The following is a 22,926-nucleotide window of genomic DNA, read 5'->3' on the forward strand; positions in this document are numbered from 1 at the left end:
GATTGTAATTCTTTTGAGAACACGGCTTGTGAGCTGGATCTCCCTAGACACTTTAAAATCAAAGCTGCAAAAGCAAATAATACCAGAGCAAAAATTTAACTCTGCAATCTGAAACATGCTCAAAAAAAGAAACACATTTTATATTATACTTTGCTAACTTCGCTGAAAAAAAGAATCATAATAAAGCAAACTGATGGTGTCATAAACACATTTCAGTGTCAGGTGCTTATGATTGTTGAGTTATTTCACAAAAGAATGAGAAGTTTCTTCCATGAAAATGACAAAAACAAACCAAAAAAAAAGCTGCCTCAATGTGTCAGACATATTTTTATCAAATTTAAACTGTCAATCAAAACAGCCATATTCAGTTTTTGTCAGCAATTATTAAGCAAACATGAAATCTGGATTAAATAGAATTTTAAAAATAACTACTGTACATTATGTATACATTAATGGAACATCTAATTATGTCTGATTATTTCACATTTCACATTAGTAGCTCCAAACCCCGATACAAATCTACAAGTCTATTTTTTTTTTTTTTTTTTTTTAATTTTCTGGAACATTTCAAGAGTTATTGTGAGGAATAACGACTAGTGCAGGTTGGAGCATCTTGACTGTTTCATGGGAACTCAGTAGAGGCAGAATGAAGATGAATTCACAGAAACTGTGACAGGATAACTGACAAAATGATTTAATATATGAAGAATGGACAAAAACACGTTATAAGCAGTGAGGATGCTGTAACTGTTCTGCTTCATAGACAGATCTGTGTTGTAACTCAAATTCACAGAAATGTGAATGTGTAGTAATACTGTATTTATTCATTCTTCATTCTTGTATATATTGTATATATTATTGTTATTATAAATATTATCTTTACTGTACATATGGTTAGTGTTGCTCTGAAAAATTTTTGCTGCTGTAACACTGGAAATTTCCCCTGACGTGGGGAGTAATAAAGGACTATCTTATCTTATCTTATCTTATCTTGTCTTAAATACTGAAACATGTTGTAATTATGAACCATAAACTGAATAGATGACGAATGAAACTAAAGTACAGAGCAGCAGCTTGTGTGTTTCCTTTGCATAAAGCTGATCCAGCTGCATTCCTCGGTGATTACAGAAGCCTACAGGAACATGAAGGTGAATCCAGGACCAGCATGCTGCTACAAGAACATGCACTGATCACTGGCCCTCAGCCAGTCCTGGAGGCTGTGGAAAGAGCAGATCACGCTGCCTGAGAGTGACTTCCATCATCATCAGAGGAGAAGAAGAAGAAGAAGAAGAAGAAGAAGAAGAAGAAGAAGAAGAAGAAGAAGAAGAAGAAGAAGAAGAAGAAGAAGAAGAAGAAGAAGAAGAAGAAGAAGAAGAAGAAGAAGAAGAAGTAGTCTGCTGTGGGGGTCACCATGAAGCTGCTCTCCTACTTCACCCTGCTCACCTCTGCGGTCCACGCAGGCCTGCTGAGGAAGCGACACACCTGTCCTCAGGTGTGTGATGTCTCCCGGTGTCCCTCTCCTCCGTCCACCTGCTACTACGGTCTGGTCCAGGACTCCTGCGGCTGCTGCGCGGTGTGCGCGGCCGGGGAGGGTGAGGCCTGCGGCGGCCGCCTGTCCTGCGGTGACGGCCTGAGGTGCGGCTCCGTCCCGGGGAGGCCCGGGGAGCTCCACAGCGTGTGCGTGTGCGCGTCCTCCGGGCCGGTGTGCGGCAGCGACGGCAGAACGTACCCGAGCATCTGCCGCCTGAGAGCCGAGAACAGGAGAGCCGAGCTGGGGGAGACTCCTCCGGTCATCCTGATCCAGAGGGGCCGCTGCGACTCTGGTGAGCTGTGGATCAACTCTGTCTCACTCCGTGTCTTTAATTCATTTATTAGAAAAGCTTCATCAGCATTATAAAGTAGATATTTCATTACTAATAATAAGAAGAATAAGAAAAAAAAACTAACAATAACAATAAAGTTATGAAGATTTAAGATTTTTATTTGCCATTTGTTCGCAGAAACAGACAGTTTAGACACACGAATTCTTGAAGTCGAGTTAAAAAAAACAGACAACACAACTGTAAAAATAGAATTAATAACAGAGACACGCTACAGGAGTGATATAAAGGATAAATACAGAAAAATAAGAGAACCACATGCTGCAGCTGAGCTACAAAAAGGCTTCAATGTCAATTATCCGTAGATATATATATATATATATATATATATATATATATATATATATATATATATACAAACACACACACACACACACACACACACACAGATACACACATATACGTACACATACAGTATGTAGGGAGTATTGCACATGTGGAGGATATTGCACATACATCACATATTGCATATATCTGGAGGAATTATTGCACAGAAAATATTTTTCACATTTTTTACATTCTTGTTTTTATCATCAGTCTCACTGTGGCAGGGGAAGAAAAACTGTTGTGGAAACGTGTTTTGTGTGTGATGATACTGTCTGAAAACCTCAGAGGGCTTTACAAAAATATGAATGAACACCTAAATACTCAGAGTGAATACAGCAACAAGAAGTAGTGAGGAAGAATGAAAAACACCTTTTCAAACTTAAAAATGTTTCAGTGCAGCAGGTGATCGTAATGTAACAGGACTGCATGTCTTTACATGTGGTCCAGAACCAGGAGTAGCCTCTGATCAGGGGGAGGTTTCTGCAGCTGCAGGGTCCTGGAAAGATGAAAAAAAAACGTATGGAAAAAACTAAACATGTACACTCCTGTTCCAAAGTTTGGGGTCACTCAGACAATTCCATGAAAATTCCCACTTTTATCCATGTGCTAACATAACTGCACAAGGGTTTTCTAATCATCAATGAGCCTTTCAACACCATTAGCTAACACAATGTAGCATTAGAACACAGGAGTGATGGTTGCTGGAAATGTTCCTCTGTACCCCTATGGAGATATTCCATTAAAAATCAGCTGTTTCCAGCTAGAATAATCATTTACCGCATTAACAATGTCTACACTGGATTTATCATTCATTTAATGTTATCCTCATTGAAAAAAAAGCTTTTGTTTCAACAATAAGGACATTACTTTTTTTTGTCTGCATTTGTTCTCATTGTTTAACTCCACAAAAGAGGTGTCAACATTATATGAGATTGATGCATATTTTAGTCTTGCAGCCAAATATTTTAATATTTAGTGCATGTGTGTGACCATCACTGGCCCTCCCTGAAAGCTAAGCAGACATTCTTTATTAGAATTCCCTATTATGAGCCAGGGAGGGCAGTGCTTGGAAAAAAAAGCTTTTGTTTCAACAATAAGGACATTTCTAAGTGTCACAGTAGTGTAGATGTCTTTGTTTATGACCAAAGCCAAAGCACAAATAAAGTTATTATTATTATTATTATTATTATTATTATTATTATTATTATTATTATTATTATTATTATTATTATTATTATTATTATACATATGACACCAGCTCGGTGTGATGCTGATCTTCAGTGCATGTTTTAACCTCTAAGCTCTACACCGGCTATGACACTGTAAAAACAGAACCTGCTGTTATTCAGCAGTAATAACTATCCCAAGCTGTGAGGCCTTAGAAACTTAAATGATCAAATTTTTAAAGTAAAAATTACATTTTGCATTTCAAGCTTGTTCCTTGTATTAAGAGTTTAATCGAACTGTTGAGACAGACACATGTAGTATCGTCACTCATCCAGCTCATAAGCCGCAGTTCCGCATAATTGCAAAGTGAATTTGAAGCAAACTTTTGAAATGTCACAAAATTAAACGAGAAAAATGTGAATTCAGCTTGTTTCTTGTTAGTACTTTGGAGCACATGAACTGCGCTGTGTCGGGTCAGAAGGTGGTGGTGAAGGCGATGTTATCTAAAGTTGTAATTATTCTTTCATGTCAGCTGGTACTGGCTGTGTTTTATGATGATCTGGAGGCAAAAGCAGTAGAAGAAGCAGAAACAGCTCATCAGAAAATGCGTTCAGTGTTCACATGTCACAACTTCTTCTGTTTCTAGCACTTCAAAATGAAATAATAAATAAAACTACATTCTGGAAACATGGCTGGTGATAATGATTCTATCTTTAAACCAGTGATTAACAGCCAACTGAGACATTTAGTTGTGAAATACATTCACTGTATCCTTTGTACAGTGAAATCCTATAATAAACTTATTAAATAAAGTTCTTGAATTTGATCATATAATTACAATAATTAGATTTGAGAAGTTTTATCAGTTTCAGAACCTTAAATCTTGGTTCCGGTTCACAAATTGTCTAATTAGCCTCAGGAAATTCAGAGTTAAGCTTAAAATTCCTCAGTAATTCTTGTGCTCAAAGGACAACATTTCAGTGGATTTCTGCTCTGGAACAAGAAATAAACCAGTATATGAATTAAACTACCACAGGCTGATTTTACACTTTGATTTAGACAAAAACCTGCACTGAAAACTGAGGTGTGCAGTCTGAAAGCAGCTTTGGCATGTAGCTTTCAGGGAAGGTGATGCTGATTTGTGTTTGAGTATGTTTGGTTTTTGGAATTGGATCCCTGCTAAAGACTAAACCTCAGAGTAACCCATCATCTGCTGCTTCAGTATTACTTGTTCCGGTTTAAATCCCCTGTATGAGGCTGGTGGTGTTCTGGGAGTGCTGAGGGTGTTGAAGCTCCTTTGTCAGTTAAACATCCTCTGAACAAATATGGATTCAGATTTTTCATTTTCTGTCGCTTTGGTGTGTGGTACTTCATCATCACCTGTGCTCTTTAAGTTCACTTGAAAAGCTGTAAGCCATTCTGCAGACAGGATATGACTGAGAATGATGTATTCTTATGTCTTCCTTGGATCTACTGATGCTCTGCATATTCACGCTCAGAAACGCAACAAGCCAAAATGCAGTCACAAATTCACCACTGATGGTGTTTAATTCTCCTCCGGGAATCCCAGCATCACACTGCTGTGCAAATATATCCTCTTCATTTCCCGTCCTGTCCTATCCATTTTCATAATGTGCAGTTTCTTATCATAGCCGTCCACAGAGGTGGAAGAATACATCACGCATCGGACCTCCTGCTGCTCTGCCTGATAGAAAAATCTCTGATGGGGGATTAAAAGCTGCTCCTATTGATCACATTCTGGAGTCATTGATGTGTGAGTGTCTTTGTTGAGGCCATAGTACCAGGACAGCGTAAATCAGTTCATATTCTAAAGCAGGGCTGCACTGAGAAATGTAACACATTCCCAGCTAATTAGACTGACACCATTTGTGTCTGCTATGTTAGAAACAATTAATGTCACGTATCAAATGGAGACTGTGTTCAAATAGAGCTGCTATAAGGTGGTACCTTACACTGAAACACCAGCAGAAGGTGCATGAGCAGTTGTTCATAACTAGTGTCCTTTAGTTTGACAAGTGCTGGCCTTGTCTCTGATCATCTTAAATCTTTTCATTCTTCTGCAACAAACCAGCAAGGCTTTATGTTGTATGAACACCATCAGCCATTAAAACTTCAAATCTGCATTCAAAATTCCCTGTTTCTGCATTGAGCCAAACTAAAATCCATGATTTAAAGGTGAAAATTGTGTATGTGCCTTGATTCTCACCCACCTCCTTTTACTGGGGCCACATGCTTCTGAGCTGATCTGCTGAGCCCCAGTACAACTCAGTGGATTCATTTAGAGTCACTGCAATGGGAAAAAAATCCATCTTTGTAACGCACGATGTCAAAGCAATGCAGCTTAACCCAAGCTGAGGTGCAGAAACACACAACGTGCCGCTGCGCACCATGGTGTGCATGTTGCTGTTGCCAGATCGCCGCACACACTGCAGTTCATGTATGAGTGAGAAAATACAGACTGCTTGGTAGAGTCATGTTCCTACCATTGATGCAGACCATTCAGAGATCCATGACAGTCACAGATAACAGATGTTTACACTCAGTGTGCTGAATCAGTGAGGCAAGGCAGAGGAAAGCAGTTTCAACAACTTGGTGGTAGAGATCATATGTATGCTCATACTACTGCATCCATTTTTTTAATATATATATATATATATATATATATATATATATATATATATATATATATATATTTAGCATTTGTTCTCTATGTGGAGTGCAGAAGAAGGCAAATGTGCAGTAATTAAGTCAGGTCAGGTCTTGTAATTCTTTGCATATGCAGCCTAAAACACGCCTAGAAACATGTTGAAAGTGTATGTAGTTTATGATGATATAAATACTGTCATTAAGATGATTATCTTTGCAGGTTTGCCTTCAGCAGCAGTTGTTTCAGTCCCAGCAGCAGCAGTAGTATGGCAGTGGACTAAGTAAGGGAAGATCATAGAGCACATTTAACACATGCAGAAAGTATTAAAAAAGAAAAAAACAAGTGTGATTTGAGTAAATGGATTCCTGCAGACCAGTAGTGCTTGTGTCTGACAATGTCACACTTAGTTGAATTGTTTAGCTGTATAAATGTGTTATCTTTTGATTGGGGCTGTGCGCTGCTTAGTCCAGTACATAACCTTTTGGTGCTGTATGAATTAGAAAAATCAGACGTATCATGTTAAGTAGTAAGCTTTAGATGGGCTGGTGGGTTCTGTTACCGTGGGACAGCACTAGGCTGCTGTTTCCCTTCATTTCCAGCCTTAATGCTAAGCTAAGCTAACAGGCTTGGTATTTACTGTCTGCTGCTCCACAGCCTTGTCAACAGCAATACTCATTCTGAAGGTACCTAGAGAATAACTCCACTTAAAACGTCTTTCTCTGTTGTAGATGTTGTCTAAAAGTCTTTTCTAGGAAGACAGCCCAGTATCCCAAGGAATCACTTTAATATTAGATGATTCTTCACTTTGAAGTTCACGTCGAGTTCAAATGTTCAGTCTGTGCTTTTTACCTCAAGACTAAAGTGATAGTAGGCTTAACCCCCCCTTTATTTCATCTCATATCTGTAGGTACATGGGTGTAGTGAGTGATGCCAGGCTTTAACTGTCTTAAAACGTGTGACAACATGACTTGTTGCTGTGTAATTGCAGCAGTTTTCTGTATTATGTCTTATAAATGAAGCCTGTCCTGTTACACATTGATGTAAATTATTTCAAATGCCAGCTGACGCTGATGTTATTCACAATGATAATGGCCTACAGCAAAACGCGCAGACCGTAAATCCTTATGGACTAGCAGCTGTCACCACGGAGCTAGCAGTGTTGTATAAAAATTAAATAACTGTTACATAATGTATGTGTGTATATTTTAGCATGCTGGACGGTGTCTGTGCTTTCATTTTTTAGCAGGTTATCATATTTCAGAACTGGTATAACCTTAAGTGGCCGCTTATCTCATTAAATCTGGGGTTAAAGAGTCAGTTCACCCAGAATACCATAAATACGTTAAATTATGCTTCTCACAGGACTATAAAATGACGGTCTGATATGACCCTCAGAAGTCTACTGGCAGCAGGATATATGCTACACATAACCTGTTAAAAAACAAAAATAAACGTCTTCTGATGTGACAATGCAACGATAAAGGTCTGGTTAGCTTTAGAGGGTGTTCATGCTTTGGGTAAAACGGAATACTTTTTAAATTCCTTTAACCCTACACTTTTATTGTACTTGAAAAAAATCCAAATCCATCCAGCCACAGCTGCACATCTGTAAAGCTAGAATGACCAACCTTTGGCTCTATGGGTAAGAACCATAAGTCTCTTTGTCTCACTAAAGTTCTCACTAAAGTTCTCACTCCTTTGTTGAAACTAATGTTTTTGAAGGAGAATATTCCTAAACTTGTAACGTATTTTGTCCTTTGGCTTGAAGCAGTGACTGACTTTAGGTGGCTGAATTTATTAGACATCCAGTTTTATATATAATTTTTAAAAATGTGTTAATTGGACATTTATGATTTGCATTTAGTAGTGACCACACAAGTCATGGGAAAATTAAGGATAAAATAGCCCTAATGACTGCATCTGTCTATTTTCTCATTCATACTAGTTTAGCTTTCTGTTTGGGGAATTTGCTAAAACCAAAGATGCTGGAGGTTATCTTACAATGCAAGCTAACTGTAGCTCTTTATGATGCCAGATAAGGTAGCTAACATTTGGACTAACTCACCCTTTAAGGCCAGCAGAAAAACAAGCGTAAATGTGGCATCCTAAACCCACTACAACAAGTTAGAGAAGCTAAAATGATGCCAGTGTGGCCCTGAGACTTGCAGATAGCAGCCTGTATGTCAGCAGGCCTGTCAGTACATTTCACTACTCCGCTGCTGCTCAGTAACCGAGGTAATCAGAAAACAGACGAGCCATTAACACCGACATATCTACAGCTACTCTGCTTGTGTGTCAGTCTGTGTATAAGAAAGAGCATCCATTGTAATACCAAACACAAACTGCTCATTTGAACCTTGAACCAATAACTGTGACCTACTGTCTCTTTTATGTATCTCAAATAATGGAGATGTTGCCATTACATAGCATGGGTCAATTTATTTTTCAATATTCTAAAGAACCACTAAATGTAGTATTAAATGCATGCACTTAGTATTTATTAAAGTGAAAACAACATTTACACTGCCATTCATTACATCATTCCTGCTAACTGCTATCTGTTAATGCAGGTTAAGGTCAAAACACTCTCACTTCATTATATAGTTCATATTTCACTGCAGGAATGTTGCTATCCTTCCAAATGTACACTTTGCATATTGACTGCTAATTTATGAATACACTCTGACCTTGTGGTTAAGTAAAGGAGGACAAAAAACAAAAGAGGCTCATCTAAAGAAGTTTCAGAATGTAGTAAACAACATTTCTTCATTCTGCCCAAGCAGATGCTATGAGACAGCAATGGTGTTGTGTAGTTTGAAAAATTGTAGTAAGATTCCTAATCTGTTAATGATCCTTCTTTTTAAAAGTAGTGCAAATATACATACAAAAATAAAAGCGCACATTTGTTGCACATGTTATTTGTTCTTATTTTATGAACAAGAGCTATGCCTATGCTCCAAATATTATATTAAATAAGTAAAATAAAAATAGTATTGGTCATTTAAAGTGATCTGAAACTCACCATAAGCAGAACAATCTTCTAGATCTCATTTGTTCACTTTATTAAGCAATGGATGCTCTTCTGTTCTACCATTACTGACCTGTATCCAGAAAGTAGTATTTCTGAAAAAGTTGTTGCCACTGATAGTGCCCCCTTTGGTCCTGATTATTAGCTGTATTTTCACTATATTTCAGAATCATCATATTGGTATAATTATTTCTACGCTTCTACTTACCTTCCAGCTTGTTGCAGTTTGGACCAAGTGACCAGCCAACAGAGCAACACTGCAGTCTGTTCAACCATGCTGCTGTCATGGCCAACAATGTCCACAACCATACTTGTGGACATTTAAGGGCAGTCTGTGATTCTAGAGAAAGATTGTCGATAGCTTGTCAGCGTATTTAGATAATTAGCATGTTCCATATTCACCACTGTTTGTCTTGCCCCAGCCATGCTTTAAAAGATGACACACATCATGACTGGCTGTACACTGGAAAAGAGAAGGGATGGATCGTTTAAAAGAGCACATTTAATTTCTACGATTGTTTGTCTTTTATATGTATCTTTGCAAATAGATTTCAGCGAAATATATGTTAAAATGTTGATCTGTGACGGACAATTTGAATTCAGAGTGCCCTATGGACACGTTTCCACCTGTTTTACAGTTTGGAAGCTCAATAGCAGATTAGATGACACATCAAGTGTAAAGTGTAATCATTGACAGTCTCACAAGTTGGCATGGCCGTACAGTGTAACTGAGAGGATAGTGGAAGCTACAGTTTATCCTGCCAGTGTGGAGCAAACTGTTGATTTGTTAGTAGAACTCTCTGACAGGCAAAAAATAGTTGGTGCGCTGCCAAAGTAGCTCTTGGCAAAAGGCGCTCTGATTTGCATTTAAGGCTGTTTCTGCAGAGACAAGTTCATTTGTGCAACTTTGTAAACAGGCAATCAGTCAGAGAATGTGGTGGATTCTGGACAGAGATGTTAGCAGAGGGAGCAGAGGAGGAGGACTTTGGAGATATTGTTTAGGAGGAGGTTACATCAGTGCTGGTGTCCTTAGCGGGTCATATTTTACAAGCCTCAGCTACTCTACTCCTTTGATGTGAGATCAAAAAACAAATTGTCGAACAAATTAATAGAACCTAATCTGTTTGAACAGACAGACACGGAAAGCTGGGTATGTGCTATTGCATAACCTCATCTCTGTCCTGATGAAGTTGTTTGTTTGTGTTTGCAGTTTGTGGACGAGGCCAGTAAAATTAACAGTCATAAATGCTCCCAGTGGGTCAATGTAATGTCACTATCTGCCTGATGAGTGTGATAAGTGTGGAAAACAACAGAGAGAGAGCAGTGAGGACAATCTGACAGACAGTGGCAGGTAGGAATACTAGGGGGCTGGTTAGAAGACTGGGAGCAGATGTGTGGGTGGGTGTAGGACACTGCAGGGCAGGGAGGGAATACACTTTAGTCCCAGCAGACGTCCCGGCTTGTCATAGCAGGAAGAGCATAGGTGTAACTGATAACTTGTAAATGCTGCGTTCCATCTAGGTGAGCCACTTTCAGGATCCTTGTATTGTGTCGAGTGACTCCCTGTATCTGGGTCAGAGCTACTTGATGGAACACAGCCTTCGTCAACAACATTCACCTCATTTGTGTTTCTCTGCAAAATGTCAAAACACTGTGGAAAAGGTCTGCAGCAGTCTGTGAAATGATAAAGAGAAGTAATGTCTGGTAAGGAGTGGTAAATGAGTACCCTACTGTTTTAGCATTATAGCACTGTGCTGCCCAGTGGACAGTAACACAAAAGAATAAGAAAACTAATGCAGCATCGCCAGAGATGTACTATTTTCAAATTTTCTAACATTTTTCATCTTTGCCACCTGTATTACCCACAATGCAGCTTGACTCTAAACAGATTAGAGTATGTTACTTGCTGCTAGCAAGGTAAAAACCTTATAGTCTACACTTTGGCTGCATATTTTTATGAGTTTAGGCTCAGAATGCGCCATAGACTGAATCTCCAGGTTACATCAGTCCCAACCCATAGAGCAAACCTCGCAACATCCAGGCCTGGAAAGTAAAGGGAACCTAGAAGTCCCCTAAACCTGCATTCTGACTCCTCTAGTTTGCAAAAGAAGTCTGATTTAGTAGAAGTCTGTGAGAAAGTAACCCGACTTCACACTTGATTTGTTAATTCAGGTAACATTTTCTTAAAAATGGTCTTCATCACTAGTTGCAAGTCTCTTTCAATACAGCATGCCTTTTCCATTCATAAAATTATGATCCCATTTACAGTACAAAAGCACTCATATATGTGTATGTATGTATATATATATATATATATATATATATATATATATATATATATATATATATATATATATATATATATATATATATATATATATATACGCTCTGACTGGTAAAATCCACAATCATTGGGGTTCTTTATATAACAATGTAATGATCTGAACCAAATTTTTACCCAGTTAATCAGCTGCTGGTTCTAGATGGGAAGCCAGGGTTCACCAAGGTTAGCAGGATTCATTCTCTGGAGACTACCTATACATTTAGTGACCCATAAATGCTCCTGCTACACTGCTGCTGGAGTTAACTGCATAAATTCTTTTAACCTTTCGTCTCTTGTTTTGTGTCCTGACAGAAATGCAGCATCCAGGAAGTATGCGCTACAAGTTTAACTTCATTGCTGATGTGGTGGATAAGATCGTTCCAGCTGTGGTGCATCTTGAGCTTTTCCAAAGGTAAAACTGACCGAAGCAGGAAAATTAAACATATTGCCTTCATAATTCATGTTTATTCAGATGTAAACTAATTTAAATTTGTATGTTCTGCCAGAGTGCCATTCTCCAGTGAGGAGGTCTCTGTGTCCAGCGGCTCAGGATTTATCGTGTCCGAGGACGGCTGGATCGTCACCAACGCTCACGTCCTCATTAACAAGCAGCGGATCAAAGTGGAGCTAAAAAGTGGCGTGTATTATGACGCCACGGTCAAGGACATGGATCAGAAGATGGACATCGCCCTCATCAAAATTGAATCAGATGTAAGTGCCCTGCTGTTCCCCTCAACACCCTGAGGGCTCTGGACTAAACACTGTCTTGTGTTTTCCTCTGGCCTGGCAGCTTGTCATTAGAGATTTACATCAAAGTGTGATAATCCTGCCCAAAAAGCAGGGCGGATATTCCATGGAGAAAGTTATCAAGGGCTTTTGCTCGCCATAATTAAACTCTGTTCTTTAACATGGTCAGTTTCTTGCCTGAATTCCTCTGGGCTGGTATTTGGTCATGTCTCCTAAATTCAAAGCGCCGGCTATGTTTTTGTACATTTGTGCTGTTGTGAATAATACATGTCGCTGTTCAGACATGCTCGTAACCATCCAGCTGCTTGGTATGGTAGAGACGGCTCTACTCCCGACTACTTCACTCAGACTCCACTCAGCATGAAGCATCATTAACATTTTTCGTACTGATCTGAATACAAGAACACCTCAAGATCACAAAGAGTAAACCAGAGGCATTACTGGATTTGGCTGCTCTAAAGGTGAAGGAATTTGTCTTGTAACAACCAGGGAGTGGTGGCAGCTGTACAACGCTATATCTCTCTGTAATACATTCCTTGTAGAAGGAGTTCTGCAGCTTCCCTAAAAGGCAAATTTGTCGTTACATAAGGCTCCATGCCCTGAGAGATGCAGCTATAGATTCAGCTGAGCATTCCAACCTGCCCCACAGATAAATCTAATCAGCCTGGAATATGAGGAGGCAGACGGAGACATGCTGAAGTTTACTTTCAGTTTCCACTCAACAATCCAGTCCTGAAATGAAACAACAGAACTTATAAAAGAAACACAAAGCAACAAAGACAAGGTAACTTAACGGTTATAATGATTGACTGGTAATGTTGATAGAAAACTGAATGATTCAGGGTTTTAAGAATACACCATGTTCTGAGGAAAAAAACCCAAAAATACCCATTTTCAGACAGAAATTTCAGTTTCAGCATTTTGTGGCAGATGCATTTTCAACATTTGGAAACTTACAAGCAAAGAACTAAATATTATCAGAGATGTCTAGAATAGACAGAATTCACAGGTTCAAGATGAATAGTACAGCAATAAAAGCAGTAGCACTCTAAACACCTGAGAACACTCCGATGGTGATGTTTTAGGGCATGTACAGCTCAGTGAGCTCACAGAAAGACTGAGGAGACAGGATGAGAACCACTGTCCCCAGGTCAGAATCAGACTCTTGTTGTGGCCAGCTGTCTACTAACCTCGTCTCCAAACAGGTCTGGTGGTGCTCAGACAGCTTCTCATTACTTACAGCTTTTTTTTGCAAGCGAGAACATCATCATTCACATGAACAGAAGAGGTCCCTGAGGTGGGGTTGCTGCTAATAACATTATTAACAGCTGACATTTTTTTTGCATCCATCATTACCTCATTTTCTCTTATTATTCTATACAATCAGACTTCTTTTTGTGGTCAGAGGAGTCGCCCCCTGCTGGCTGTTAGAAAGAATGCAGGTTTAATGTACTACCACATTGGCTTCACTTCTCAGACCAGACATTCGTCTTTTATACACAGTTTATGATGCCTTAAAGACCTAAAAGCTAATGAATGTAGTAATGGCAGCCTTCCAGCCAGAATGTGTTCCTGCTGCATTCTTTTCACTGATTCTTGATCTTTTAAGGCTCACGTGTCTTCGGCTTGTTGCAGGGTCCTCTGCCTGTGCTGCGTCTCGGCCAGTCCTCGGACCTTCGTCCCGGTGAGTTCGTGGTGGCAGTGGGAAGCCCCTTCTCCCTGCAGAACACCGTCACCACCGGCATTATCAGCACGGCCCATCGCAACGGTCTGGAACTGGGCTTCAAGGACTCTGACATGGACTACATCCAGACTGATGCCATCATAAATGTGAGTGAGAGCACAATTAGTCTGACAAACCCAGTGCTTCTGCATTTTCTGCAGCCTGTCTTTTAACAGTAAGTAAGGAAATGTTTTTGTTGCTCTTCTGATTCACAGTACGGCAATTCTGGTGGACCGCTTGTCAACCTGGTAAGAGGATTTATAGTGCTGTCAGGCATAAATCAATAACACCAGGACATTTCCATATTTGTGCTACGTGGGCGTTCTTTCTTGTTTTATTAATAATAGTGAGGGCTAAGGTCATGATTTTGTTTTATTTAACACCCAATGTCTCCACTCTTCTTCCTTAAGTTCAAGATTAAGCCTCCAACAAAATATTTTAGGACAAGACCTGATTATCAGGGCATTTGTATTGCTTCTATGGAATAAAATCATACAATCATTTATCAAGGTTGCTGCCTCCAGCTTTCTTTCCCTAAAAATGCAATACTTTCTAAAGGAGAATAGTTGCCATACCAATGCTGCCTTTTATGAATCGTCCTTCACTGTGAAAACACAGATAAGTTATTACAATAACCAAGACTGATGGTTTCTCTAGTGGGTAAAAAGAACACTTAATAGACTATGAGTTATGTTATGTGCATTGGAAGAAAAGAACATTTCTCTCGCTGCTCTTGTTTTCTTTCTCAAGCTGTGAAATCAATGAAGGCCACAATTTCACAGCTCTCCTCCCATTCTGTGTTGGAACAGGATGGAGATGTAATAGGCATAAATACTCTGAAAGTGGCAGCAGGAATCTCTTTTGCCATCCCTGTGGACAGAGTACGTCAGTTTCTTGCAGACTCCTACAACAGACAAGTCAACGGTGAGCCTTGTTGGTCACAATCGTTAGGAAGTACTTTATGATCTTAGTTACTCAGTCTGTCAATAAATCATGTTTTTCATTTATTTACTTTTAGGTAATGCAGCACAAAAAAAGAAGTTCATTGGTATCCGGATGCTGCAGCTCACACCTCCGTAAGTAAACATCCAATGAACTAGTTTTCTAATGACCGTGTTCATTTAAAGAAGGTGCACATTTTTAACTAGAGAGCAGTCCTCCTCCAAGGCTGCTCAGTCCTTGTATCATTCCTGATTGATAAGTCCTGGTAAGTCCTCAGTGGTGGATTTGTAGTAGAATCACAATCATGTGATCGTCAGCAGGCAGCTCACGTAGTGTTCACTTGTTGTCATGGTTACAGTGACGCCGTGTCGCTATCTCGTAATGATACAGAAATGTTTAACAAATCCGTGGATCCAGACTATAAGCCGCATCACTGCCAAAATCTAAGCACTTGGTCCTTGTGTCATTTCTGACCTTCCCTGAACATTTCATCCAAATCCATTAGTCTCTTTTTTAATAATGTTGCTAACAGACAGACAGACAAACCAACGCCGATTGTCGCATAAGTCCGCCATGTTCCTTGGCGGAGTAATGAGACTTAAATGAAAACTGCTTACCTTTCACAAATACTGTATATAACCACAGTGGGTTAAAATTCATTATAGAAAGAGTAGAAACGGCCCAGATTTACAGTTTGCAACACAGAGAGCAACCACTTAAACCAATATCATGTCACAGTATCCAGCTCTCCTAAAACCTACTTGGTTGTACCATGAACCTCTGAAAGTCTGGGCCTGCACCCATCCATCCATCCATCCATCCATCCATCCATCCATCCATCCATTATCTATACACCGCTTAATCCTCATCAGGGTCATGGGAGCTGGAGTCTATCCCAGCTGACTGAGGGTGAAGACAGGGGACACCTGGACAGGTAACAGTCTATCACAGGGCTACACATAGAGACAAACAATCACACTCACATTCACACCTACAGACAATTTAGAATCACCAATTAACCTCAGCATGTTTCTGGACTGTGGGAGGAAGCTGGAGAACCTGGAGAAAAGCCACACATGTACAGGAGAACATGGAGACTCCATGCAGGAAGATCCCAGGAAGGCTGGGATGCGAACCGGTGATCTTCTAGCTACAAGGCGACACCCCTATAGCAGAGTGATGATGAGGTGCAGCCAATCTGTTCTACACAGACACTGTGAATGGTCTAGCTGTGTGAAACTAATGTACAGCCAGCTTATATCCTGTATTATAAATATAGTATGTTAAAGAGTGTAACATTTTCTATTTTAAAACACATTTTCTAACCAATCAATACACTGTTAGTGACATTGATTATAAGTGTAGCTGTTGAGGTCCCTCTCATAAACATCATTATCATAATGATGTTATTAACTGCTGGAGAGGAAGCTGTGCTGTTTTATGTTTAATGTTGCACCAGAGAATGTTCGGTCAGCTCCTAAATCACAGATACAGAATGTCTCATCTTCTCCAGTACACAGCTTTTTCTAACTAGTTTACATTTCAGAATATGTCTGAGTCAGAAATAGATATGGACTAAATATCCGAGCCGTGTCTGCCTCGGTTTTGTGCTCAAAGATATAAAGAGTTGTAACTAGTGTAGTTTAATCACATATCAGGTTTCAGGGCTCACACTGATGCAGCCGACAGCAAACAAGAAGTCTCATCTCTCCCGCCAGGCTAGAATGTATTTTTAATAACCCATTTAATAAAAATGTGCTGAATTGGAATGTTTGTTGCTTAAAAGTTAGAAATGAGTTGAATAAATCTTGTTTTCTCATCACTAATCATTCTGGACCTCTAAAGTTTGAGAACCCTCGCCATAGACTTTACATTGGGATTACTTTGCAAACATGAAATTTGTCCTCGAGGTCCTGGGAATGGTTTGCAAACATTTGACTTTCATGGATTCAAAATTCATAATTCCAGCAGTAATGATTAACTATGACTGAAATCTGAGGTGTCAAAAGTTAAATGACCATCAAAAGTTTCACAGATGTGTCTTTTATGAAAGCACTTCACTGCAGCATTGTGAGTATCGACCAGCAGCAGTGGAGGAGACCGACAGTACGCAGCTCTCTGATCACAGCTCACTGGTGTTTAGCAGGTAGAATGATTTCTGTGACTGGAATGTTAGCATGCTAACGTTCTAAACACAGATGTGATAATCTAACAGGTCATCGTATTGGACAAATTCAGTTCTGGTCTGAGGATCCCAACAATTCCAACTGAACAGCACTTGATGGTCTACAGTACATGTCAGGCCAATCTGTGGAGTAGTTTTTCAGATAAAATGTGAAACATCGTGGTGACAGCAGAGGAAAAGTCAGGGGACCATTTCATAACTCATTCAGATTCATCCTGTGAGGAGCACAAAGATAAACTAGATGACTGTCTACCCACCAGCTGTTGTGATATTTCAGTCAGAATCAAATGTTGGACTGATCAACCATCATCGCCACTGTTTGAGTCACTGAAACCACCTTATCTGAAGAGCACTGTGGGGATGGGAAATACGGTTTATCACAATATATTTAATTTTATTTCACAGAATTACCAAATGACATGATCCCTGCTTTTGGCTAATCCAGTAAAAATGCAGAATTCTAATCCAGGATTGTCATAAAGCAGCCATTATATTTCCATCAGAACCTTCGATAAACTAAACCCAGATGTGTCTTCTGTGTTCTTTTGTCTATGTCCAGTTTGATCAAAGATCTCAAGGAACGTGAGCCCAAATTTCCAGATGTGAGCTCAGGGGTTTACATCTACGAGGTCATACCTGGAACAGCTGCATCCAGGTAAGAATCAAGCTACAGTCTGCTTCTCCATAACTAATGAGCTTTAAAGCTGCTCTAATCCGGATTTTTATGTATAAAATGATTCAAATGACTATTGTATGTGTACTGTACTGTGAAAGGTGCCGCTGGTAAAGACAAACCCACAGGGAATTATCTTCAGCAGTGGAGTGGAGGATTTCAGCTGTTTTTTGGTTGTTTTTTTTTACGACCTGAAACTGAACTGTTTTGCTCCACTCCCACCGCCCCCATCCACAGCTTCAAGCCACAGCATGTAGCTGTTATATGCAAAATAGGTGAAACACTGTGCAGTAGCTGCCTAGCGGTTTTCAGCAGAAAGCAGCTGTCTGTTGTTGGCAATGCGGTTAACGAGGACACAAGAAAATGATGTAGAATTTTCTAAAAGATACACGACCGTTCAAAAGTTTGGGGCCACTAGAAATGTCCTTATTTTTGAAAGAAAAGCATTTTTTTCAGTTAAGATAGCATTAAATGAATGATAAATCCAGTGTAGACATTGTTAATGTGGTAAATGACTATTCTAGCTGGAAACAGCTGATTTTTAATGGAATATCTCCATAGAGGTACAGAGGAACATTTCCAGCAACCATCACTCCTGTGTTCTAATGCTACATTGTGTTAGCTAATGGTGTTGAAAGGCTCCTTGATGATTAGAAAACCCTTGTGCTATGATGTTATCATATATAATAATCAGCACATGAATAACTGTGGGAATTTTGATGGAAAACATGCTATTGTCTAGGTGACCCCAAACTTTGAAACAGTAGTGTACAGTGTTTCCTCTAGGATTTTTTTCAGCAGCGGCGGCAGGCTCTCCGGGGAGCCGTGGCAGCATAAACAAATGACATTTGACTGCAGATTTGACTGGTACAACCTATTTATTGAATGGCCAGTTGAAAATGGCTTTTTAAAGGCTGAAAGTTAAAAAAATAAATAAATAAATAAATAAATTTAAAAAAAAAAAAAAAATATATATATATATATATATATATATATATATATATATATATATATATATATAAAAAATGATCTCTAGATCAGAGGGGAGGCACACGACTGGGTCATAATCTCTACACTTGTCAGTTGGTTCACATTGAAAAATCTGAATATGGAGTGCAGCTTTGTTAGTTTGTACATCGGATTTCAGTCTTCTACACTGTATATACACTGTTTCCCCAGTGTCAACCTAACATGGTACCTGTTTAGAGATGAAATATGTTCATCTTCAAAGTAAGATTCTACAGCAGTGAGCTGATTTCTCATTCGGAAGGATTACCTGCAGCTAATCAGTATGAAGCACATTCAGAGCTTGTTTAGGTTTTACAAGATGCAACAACACTGCTGTGAACTGGCATTTGGAGGCCTCTGGATATTTTCTGAGCATCAGTGCAGTTCTCAAGGCTGCAGATTGAACGGTGGTCTGGTTGCTTATTATATTTGTGCTTCCCACTGGCAAAGCTCTGACATCTTTCTCTTGGTAAAGACAGGCTCACTCTCTTTCTTTAGACTCTATATTGTTAATAGTCCAACGCTGCCTCCTGTGACATTGAAGCCTGAAGCTTTGGACAGCACACAGCAGCAGCCTGACATACAAGCAGTACAGCAGATCCTGACCATTTACCGTGATAATGCTGAACTGTGTGCAGCACTTCTCCTATTGTCTGCTGAAATATAGAGCACATGTTCCAGTAATCCGTCTGTATAAGACCGTCAACGGGAATAAATGCCTCACATGTAAATATGAGCCAGAGTAGTGATCTCTAAAGCGATGAGCGCACCTCTTCTGTTGTTGCCCCTGCTAATGGGGAGGACGCTGAGACAGGAACAGGTTTGTCTAAAACAGGGGTGTCAAACTTATTTTAGTTCATTTGATCTGAAGAGGGAAAGGCCAGTAAAATGATCAAAATAAGTCAGATTAAAAAAAGACAAAAAATGTTATGATCCTGCTCTAGCCCCTGCCTTTCTTCTCCCTTCTTCCTCTTGTTTCCTCCTTTCTCCCTTGAGTCCTGATTTGTTTCTGTGTTGACCTGTCTCTCTCTCTGGTTCCCTCTGTCTGTCACCTCTCCCTCATGTGTCTCTCTCTCTCCCTGTCTCTCTCCCTCCTGCTTCACCTGCTTCACCTGCCTGCACTCTGGTTTGCTGATTGCTACAATGAGTTTCAGCTGCAGCAATCAGTTCACACCATTCACCTGTTCTCCACCTCACCTCCACTATTTAAACCCTGCTCATTCATTCACTCCCTGCCGGATCATCGACCCACATCCCCTCAAAGATTCCCATCCTACTTCGATTCTGTTTCCCCCCACCAAGCCTGCCACCTCCGGACTGCTTTAGCCCCATGGACTCTGTTGCTTTCCCCCCTCCTGGTTTTCCCTTTCTTGGACTCTATTTTGCTCCCACCTGTTCATGAATTTTCCCCAGCTTGTTTTCCCCCTCGGTTCTCAGTTTTCCCATGTCATGAGTACCCCTACCCAGCTTAGTTTTTGTAGTTCAGTTCAGTTTTGTAAACTTCCGTTTTTTTGTATTTATAGAGTTAGAGTTTTAGTAGTTGGTTAAGTTCTGCTCCCCACTAATGTATTGGTTCAGTTGTTGTTTAAATAAATCTTTCAGTTATTCACCTGTCAGCCAGTTCTGTGTGTCTGCGCTTGGGTTCTCCTGCTTCCCCCGCTCGTAACAAAAAAACAACAAAAACAAGGCGAAATATTAAAAAAACGAGACACAAAATGACAAAAAATGAGACAAATGACATGAAATAAAACAAAGAGACAAAAAAAAGACAAGAAAATTACAAGGTGACTAAAAATTTACACAAACAAGACAAAAATGGCAACAAAAGGAACAAAACAAAAAAATAGACAAAAAACACAAGCCAAGACAAGAAGGTAACACAAATCAACAAAAAATAAAACAAAACAATGAAAAAAGTAAAACAAAATGGAAAAAAAAACAAAAGACACAAGTGAGACAAGAAGGAAACACAAAATGAAAAAAGAGAAACAGAAGGACAAAAACATGAGACAAACGACAAAAATCAGACAAAAAACAACAAAAACAAGATCACAAAAATGAGACACAAAATGACAGACATGAGACAAATGACACGAAATAAAACAAAAAGAGACAAAAAAAATTGACAAAAAAGTTACAAGGTGACAAAAAATAAACAAAACACAAGTGAGATAAAAAGGAAACACAATGAACAATCTAGTATTTTACTTTGTGATCAAAACAACTTGTCATGGTCTACAAATTATTTTAAATTTATAGTTTTACTAATTTACAATCTGCAGTTAATGTCTTCTCTGGAATTTTTACACTTTGAGGGCCAGATTAAACCCTCTGGAGGGCTGCTTTTGGCCCGCGGGCCGCATGTTGGACACCCCTTGTCTAAAAGGTCAAAGATATTATCCTGGGGGTGTGACATCCAGTCTGCTGTGTTTGAGAGAGGCTTTGTCTGTGACTAATGCATGATGTCTCCACAGCGCTGGAATGACCAATCACGACGTAATCATCAGCATCAACGGGCAGCCCGTCCACAGCACGCAGGAAGTTAGCGATGCAGTCCGGAGCGGCGCCACGCTCTCCGTGGTCGTAAGAAGAAAGGACGGGGATGTTACGCTCATCATCTCTCCAGAAGAGACTGACTGATTCTATTCAGATGCAGCGCTTGAAGGAAACTTAATACCAGCTTTCATCCGTTACTCGGAGCTGTTCTGACGTAGACGTCTGCCGGCGCTAATTCCTCAGTCTGGTGCTATTAAACATTAGAACTGACAGAACGGTGAAACGTGACATCTCTGTTTGTTTCTTGTGTCACTGATCATGTCATGTATCGTGTTCCTCTCTGATCTGCTCAGAGATTCATCAAATCTGAGCATTCAGTGAGTCTGTTTTACATTTTTGCTTTTATTGATAACTTTTCCACCTCAGCCAAGTGTGAAACTGTTCCGATATACGTCAAGCTCTTTAGAATTTTGGGCATTGGAGCTTTTTATGCTCAAATGAATAATGTGCATAAAAACAGGTGTAGATATTGTACTAAAGCAGCATCAGTGACACCAGGGAGTGTTTTAGTGATTTCAAAAGCTCAGGGTTTAAAGACAAGAGAGTTAAGAGAACCCCATGTATGGTATGTCTGCTGTCCACTCTCAAAGTGCGCATTGGCGATCCAGAAACCATGGATTGGCCTTTATGCTGCCAGCCACATTTGCAAATATACCACAGTGTTTATGAATGAAGCTGCACTTAAACGTCTCAATGTCCTGTTTTTACTCACAGTAGTAAGAAGGAGATGAAGAACACAAATAAATAAGGTATAATTCGATGAAACAGGTGTGTAAATCAAGCAGACGAATCCTCCCTGGATGTAATGAACATTTCAAAGTTCCAGTTAAAGGGTTGCTTCAATCAAGTCCATGCAGAGAATTCTGGTTTTATTTGAGAAGGTTTTTAGGAATCCACCTCAGCACCACAGGAAACAGCAGTGAATGGATTCCATTAGTGCTGCTCACACATTGAAAAATAACATTTCTCCACCAGGTTGTATTTCTAAAGACAGAGCACCGATTGCTCTGGATAATCCACAGGCATCACTATGAAGTATTAGAAACGCTGCTTCTGGGATTTATTCAGAATAATGAGGATGCTGGACTTCTGCGTGTTCGAATCCTTTTTGTTTGTTTGCTTTTCCAGGGTAGATTCACCAAACTAACTTAACTGGACGTTGTTGTTAGTCACTTACATCCACTGTTTAATGCTTACTGTATATAAAAATGGAAAAACACAATTTAGGAGGGTGAGATATATTAAATATTAAATATTTAGTCCCTTTACAGTTGTCATGAACTGTTTTTTGTCTGTTTGTTTGTTGTACAAGGCTGTAAACATGTTTGTTCCTGTTGTAAATTTGGGCATTTTAACACGGGGCTCTATAGGAATTGACTCACTTTTGGAGTCAGCCTCTAGTGGGCATTCAGGGAAGTGCAGCTTTTGGCGCTTCCACACTGACTTTATTCTTCAGCTGCAGGGGTTTGCTGATTTGTGTCGAGATGATGTCAGTATTTTTGATTAACTGTTGCAGAAAGTGTAGACAGCTTCAGCAATATGTAGACTGAAGCTGGATGCAACTTGTTAGAAACTTGTGTACTATAAAGGACCTCGAGCAACTCTCAGTGGTCCAACAGAGACTGAGATCAACAAGTTCTGTTACTCTGTATTTACACTGTATTCTTATGAAATTAGTGAACTGGGATTTTCTGTAACT

At 39.6% G+C, this 22,926-nt stretch overlaps 1 protein-coding gene across 1 annotated transcript; it reads left to right on the forward strand.

The window, feature by feature from the left end:
* Nucleotides 1-1,211: 1,211 nt before the first annotated feature.
* On the forward strand, nt 1,212-22,493 carry htra4 (HtrA serine peptidase 4). The gene is made up of 9 exons (XM_023273543.3): nt 1,212-1,823; nt 11,706-11,805; nt 11,900-12,104; nt 13,776-13,970; nt 14,079-14,111; nt 14,673-14,787; nt 14,882-14,939; nt 17,550-17,645; nt 21,146-22,493. Exons 1-9 carry the CDS (start codon nt 1,412-1,414, stop codon nt 21,309-21,311), a joined length of 1,380 nt encoding a protein of 459 aa, XP_023129311.2. The 5' UTR covers nt 1,212-1,411; the 3' UTR covers nt 21,312-22,493.
* Nucleotides 22,494-22,926: the final 433 nt, after the last annotated feature.

Source organism: Amphiprion ocellaris, chromosome 6 (assembly GCF_022539595.1).
Source record: "Amphiprion ocellaris isolate individual 3 ecotype Okinawa chromosome 6, ASM2253959v1, whole genome shotgun sequence".
Lineage (NCBI taxonomy): Eukaryota > Metazoa > Chordata > Actinopteri > Pomacentridae > Amphiprion > Amphiprion ocellaris.

What these genes read in the sequence shown, in the direction of transcription:
- htra4 (XM_023273543.3), top strand. Translation starts at nt 1,412, where the DNA reads ATGAAGCTGCTCTCCTACTTCACCCTGCTCACCTCTGCGGTCCACGCA. An exon ending in GTGGACCGCTTGTCAACCTG is followed by an intron (nt 14,112 to 14,672) that starts GTAAGAGGATTT and finishes GTGTTGGAACAG; the next exon opens with GATGGAGATGTAATAGGCAT. An exon ending in CCTGGAACAGCTGCATCCAG is followed by an intron (nt 17,646 to 21,145) that starts GTAAGAATCAAG and finishes ATGTCTCCACAG; the next exon opens with CGCTGGAATGACCAATCACG.